At 33.4% G+C, this 5,601-nt stretch overlaps 1 protein-coding gene across 1 annotated transcript; it reads left to right on the forward strand.

The window, feature by feature from the left end:
* Nucleotides 1-1,704: 1,704 nt before the first annotated feature.
* Nucleotides 1,705-3,532, forward strand: LOC145315540 (uncharacterized). Its single transcript, XM_080155522.1, has 5 exons — nucleotides 1,705-1,820; nucleotides 2,045-2,101; nucleotides 2,218-2,981; nucleotides 3,249-3,334; nucleotides 3,518-3,532. The coding sequence occupies exons 1-5, from the start codon at nucleotides 1,705-1,707 to the stop codon at nucleotides 3,530-3,532; spliced, it is 1,038 nt and encodes a 345-aa protein (XP_080011648.1).
* The last annotated feature ends 2,069 nt before the right edge of the window (nucleotides 3,533-5,601 follow it).

Here is a 5,601-nt window from a genome sequence, read left to right on the forward strand (position 1 = left end):
AGCGGGCATGACCGCCCAGGTAGGCCAGGACCGCCCTCTGGCAGACCCCGCAGCCCCTCAGGAGGACAGGCCGCTGCCCAGACGATCAACCTGGCAGCCAGCGCCCCAGCCGCTGCCAACAACAACCAGCAGGCCCCACTGCTGACCGTTCCAGCAACAACGGTGCCACCTGCCAACCTGACACCTGCCGGCGCCGAACAACGTGTCCAACCAAAGCCAGCCTCTGCCTTCTATCCCACGTTGGGAGCCCATCAACCCTGAGAAACATTCACCACTAGGATTCCATTGAATCATTATCGTTTGTATATATCTTAGCCCTAAGGAGCGGACCGAAGGCCTCAACCACTGTCGGAAGTCTGGTAGGGAAACCCTCTCCCAGCCTTCCGAGGGGAGAGTTGTGGTATTCGGCAACCGTGAGCCATGCCTATGGCACCCCTGAACTGGGGTTCGGTGGAGGGTCAATGGCCCTCCCCCAAGTCCTGGGGAAGGGGTCTGACGACCCCCTCCCTATGCTTAAAATTAATGATTGAATCTGTCATGTTTATTATGGTTAACTGTATTCTTAATTCTCCCCCACCCTTTCCAGGGATGGGGGATCATTATTGCCCAAACTGACTATTGTATATGTGTTATAATGCTTTTATGTTATGATTATTTATTCCTATCCATGTATTTATTGTTTGTTGTATATAGCTTTAGTATCCTTTAAACCTTCAATAAAGTGACAACTGAAATAGATGTTGATTATTATCTAGTGAATGCTAGAGAAGCGTAGCTTCTCTATAGTAAGGTGTCCACGTCTGTCACACTGCCGTAATCTAATTGAACTCCGGTGTCTGCCATTTATCCTCGGCGGATACCACAATTAAGTTGAACAAAATTTGGGGATTTTTTTTTTTTGGGGGGGGTAGGGCGATTTACAACCACATTTTTGAAATTTAGTTTTAAAAAATTTCAGGGGGAAGAAGCTATTTTTTTTCTAGGGGCAATTTCTTTTTGTTGTACCCTCCCCCATAATAGCTATAAACCTTCCCAGGACCTATGTGAAGCTATACTTATTAATGAGAACCATACAAGTTCATAGTTAGCAGGAACCTTTTATGACACAGACAGAGACACAGATCCTGTTACTTTTATACTTGTGTATTATAATAAATGTCTAAGCAATCAAATCTATCATATTTCTCTCCATCCAATGAATACCCATGCAACCAAGAAAAATGAGTCACAGAGCATCTTTTCCCTCTCAAGAGTGGTCAGCACCTAATCATAGAGTAGAATTGCCTCCAAAATGGATATTATCACCCCAAAGGGTGGTCTTGCCAAGAGAAGAACAATTAGCAACAGGAAGAGATATGGCACCTAAAAATATATATAGGTGGTAATGACTAAACTTGTTAATTGATTTTTTTAGTTTCATTTTATTATCCCCTAGCAACTACGCCCCTGGGTGGAGGTGGTGGTTAATTTTTTTGGTGTGGCATATTTATTTTAAGGGCTATTTTTCCTAGAGCGATGGTGGTACCCACCCCAAAAATAGTTATTAAACTTCACAGGACCTATTAGAATCTACTCTGTACAGCAGAACCATACCTGTTCAGTAGTTCACAAAATCCTTCAGTACAAACATACACAGATCCTGTTACTTTTATATAAAAATTATTTGCTTGATATCTTTTGACTGGCGGAAAAATTATACCAAATATGTTTCCCATTAGATGCCATATACCTGTACCGTTCTCAGAAAGTCCAAGAATATCTTTGAGAACTCAGCATCAAGAATTAGAAAATTTGGTTGTTCTTTCACAAAAAATGCTAAAGTAAGATTCTTTTGATCCCTTTATTATGAAAGAAAAGGATGCTGCTGGGTGTTCTTTAAGATATCTAAAATGCCATAATGAAAATTATTCTAGGAGATAAAGTGTCACATTTTTAAAGAAGTCAAATTATGAAAAGGAAGTGTAAATTTCCTTTCTCCATACAATAAAAAAAGTCTAAACAACCAACACCTAGCTGTAATTATAATTCAATATTTTTTGTCTAGAAGTCCTGTTAAAAAGTTGACTTTGTTACCAATGGAAAAAATTGAAAATATTGTAAGGTATACATTTTAAACTTGCATTAACCTAATTTAACCCAATTACTGTATTACAGCTTACTCTTTTATATTCATGAAAATAGTGTTTGTTTATGTGGGTAATAAATTTCTTTTTTTAGTGAAAAAGATAGAAGTAATAATTCAATAACTACAAGTTCTTCAAGTGAAGATATCAATACTATCAGCAATGATGATTCATTTGTTCAACATGATAATGATGACAAGAATGATTTTGGTAATGCTATTGATGACAAGAACATATTTAATGGTAACAAAAATAAATTTGTTATTGGTGAACATCATGATGAAGTGAAAACATATGTAAATTATGATAAAGATGAAAAGAATATATCTGGTGATTATGAAAGGGATGACAAGAAGACATTTGATGGTTGTGAAAGTTATGAAAAGAATACATTTGATGATCATAGTAATATAGAGGAAAATACATTTGGTGATCATGATAATAATGACAAGAATAAATTTAATGATGATGACACGAATTCATTTAGTGAGGAAGGGGATACATCATTTGAATTCAGTACTTCTATTCCAAAAAATAATAATGAAGAAATTGATAATAATCTTTCTAATAAAAGTAATAACACAGCAACTTTTATGAAACAATTAGAAAATGTTTTCCATGAAAATATTTCAATTGATTCAGATGACAACACCAAAGTGCAATTAAAAGACAGTAAACCAATTGAAGTTAAAGAAGATAATAAACAAGATGAAAAACTTTCTTTTGAAAGAAAAAATGAAGATATCACTGAGAATATAAAAGATATTGAAAAGACTGAAGCTGAACGAGTAAAAAGACTGCATGAGGATTTAAAGAAAATTTCTACAATTCAGCTAGATTATTCTCGAAAATTAAGAGGTAAAATAGTAATTCTGAAATTATACATTGATAATTTATTAGCAGATTAATTGCATTACAAGGTGAAGTGTTTTAGTTTAGTGGAAACAAAACTTGTTTGTTTATTAACAGATTTTAAAATTTAGCAATAATTATAAAAGCTTTCTATCAAACAACAAGTGATTTATGAACAATAACTAGCAAATTTAAAGCTATTAAACTTGTTTTTAACTTGTTATATCAGAACTCAAATTTTAAATGAAAACTTGTATTATTACTATTTTATAGCAGGTGAGAGAGTTGGATGTTTTAGCTGTTCCAGTGTTGCAGAAAATGAAAAGGCAGAATCTGCAGTTGAAACAGACCAATTAAGGGCAATTTTCATTAGTTATACTTAGTTATATTGTGCCAATTTGTCTGTCCTTGTTAAATTTCCTTTCAAAGAAGCTTATTTTTGGTTTTGTTTTTAGTCTAGTTTCCAAATTTCAACTTATTCTTTAAAGTAAAGCTACTATTTTTACCATTAATGTAGTATATTATGAATATGTATCTTCTAGACAAATTGGAAGTAATTTTTAGGGAAGCTGGGTGAATGTCCTTTGCAAGTTAAAATCTTTACATCTTTTAAAGAGGGTTGAGATAATCTTAAATGCTATTTTTAAGGCAATGGATTTAGGCATTCACTTATAAAAAATTTAGATTAAATTTTTCTTCTCCAAGTTTAATCATATAAATGGAAACTGATATTTTAGACTGCATTCAAAGATGAATCCTAAAAGAACCAAAACTAGAAGAGTATTTTTTATTCGAGATAATTCATTATGATTTTAACTGTTAATTATTTATGTAAAATGTATTGTTTTAAAATATATGATTAATATTAGAATCTTATTTATAGTTATTGTATTTTGAGTTGATTTTAATAGATGAACTTTTTTATCCGTTGTTGGTTCTTTAGTTGTTGAAGTTGTTGTCATTGTTGTTACAGAAATATTATCTGGAAGAGTTGTAGTTGAATTTTCAAGGTACTCTGGTGATGGTTCCACAGAGGGAATTGGAGTTGTGGATTTTTCTTCAGTAGTGGTAGAATCTTCAAGAAGGTTAAATATTGTTTCAATGATAGGATTTTCAACTATCTTTACATCCATTTGCCTAAATTATTTAAGATTTGTTAGAAATTGTTATTTTTTAAGCCACAGGAACTAGATTTCTATAATCCTATCCATTTAGAATTTCTCAGGCTAGCCTAGATCTGGGGAAGCCTAATATTGTACTTATAGGATACTAGCGGCTACGCCCATAGAGGCCTCTAGGGAAACTTGAGTAGAATTTGATAACCCACTCTATTATTTTAGTTTTCAAAAAGAAAAAGTAAAAACAAATTTTTTTTTTTGGGGGGGGGGGATCTTTTTTCTAGGAGCTATTTCTCTTGGGAGAGTGGTGGTACCCTCCACCAAAATAGTTACAAACCTTTCCAGGACCTATTAGAAGCTACCCTGTTAGAGAGAACCCGATCGGTTCAGCGGTTAGCGAGATCATTTGGTACAGATAGACAAACACACATCCTGTTACTTTATTATAAGGATACATGTGGTGCATTATTTGCCAAATGTACCACTTTTCTGCACTACCTCTCCGATTTTGTTAATACTCTATATTTTGGTCCGTTGGGTAATTCAAGGATGCTGGATGGCCAAACAAAAGTTTCATAGTCCCTGGATGTCTAGATATCTAGCTATCTATGAAGGTAGGTAACAAAAATTTTAAAAACACCCATTTTTTCACAATTTTAAAAATTAATTTTTTCATCAATCTTACATCCAACCTATACATTTTATACACCAAAATGATCATTTATTCATGTAAAAAGCGCATATAATGCTATTTTGACCAAAACTCTAATTTTACAGGGTGTCCAACAAAAAGTGTATTTTGGATATCTAGCGTAATACTCAAAATACCTGTCCGAAAAAAAACATTTTTTTTGGCTTAAATCCTGTGTTTTATCTGTGGGCATATGTGGTATATAACGGTTTGGAGGACCCGGGACTATAAGGTTGTCAAATTTCATTTTGGAACACCCTGTAAATGTGATTTTTGTGTCTGTAGAGCTAAAACTTGGTCCAAATTGGCTATTTTCCAAATTACTCTAATATGTGTCTTAGTATGTTTGGCCATAGTGTTTTCTGACCAGATCAATATTTTCCTATTTTTTGGACACCCTGTATTTTCAAAAAAAGAGAAACGGTATATTACATGTAAAATTGTAAATCCATAAATTTTACCTAGAAAGACTTTCATTAATAGACATCTCTTTTTCTTTTGATCTTCTTTCCCTAAAAACAAAGTAATTAATTCTTTTTAAAAGTACTCTATACCCAAAATTATATTTTCAATGCTTATCAAAAATTATTCAAAATCTTGCTCAGAATCATTACAAAAAAGTCCTAAATGTTAAGAGCTTTAAATCTGCCATTTTAAAGATCTAAAGTAAAACACAGACAAAGCAAACTTTGTAACAAATTACTTACATGGTAATATTGAACTCCTCAGTATTCATATTTTTATCCTGAAGTTTATATTCCAAAGCCTCAAGTTCCTGTTCAATAGCAAGCTCAAAATCCTCGAAAGAGTAATCATT

Source organism: Acartia tonsa, chromosome 4 (assembly GCF_053477335.1).
Source record: "Acartia tonsa isolate MP-2025a chromosome 4, ASM5347733v1, whole genome shotgun sequence".
Taxonomy (NCBI): Eukaryota; Metazoa; Arthropoda; class Copepoda; order Calanoida; family Acartiidae; genus Acartia; species Acartia tonsa.

Coding starts and splice junctions, on each gene's coding strand:
- LOC145315540 (XM_080155522.1), top strand. CDS start 1,705: ATGTTTCCCATTAGATGCCATATACCTGTACCGTTCTCAGAAAGTCCA. Junction 1,821..2,044: donor CTTTCACAAAAAATGCTAAA/GTAAGATTCTTT, acceptor TTTTTTGTCTAG/AAGTCCTGTTAAAAAGTTGA. Junction 2,102..2,217: donor AAAATTGAAAATATTGTAAG/GTATACATTTTA, acceptor TTCTTTTTTTAG/TGAAAAAGATAGAAGTAATA.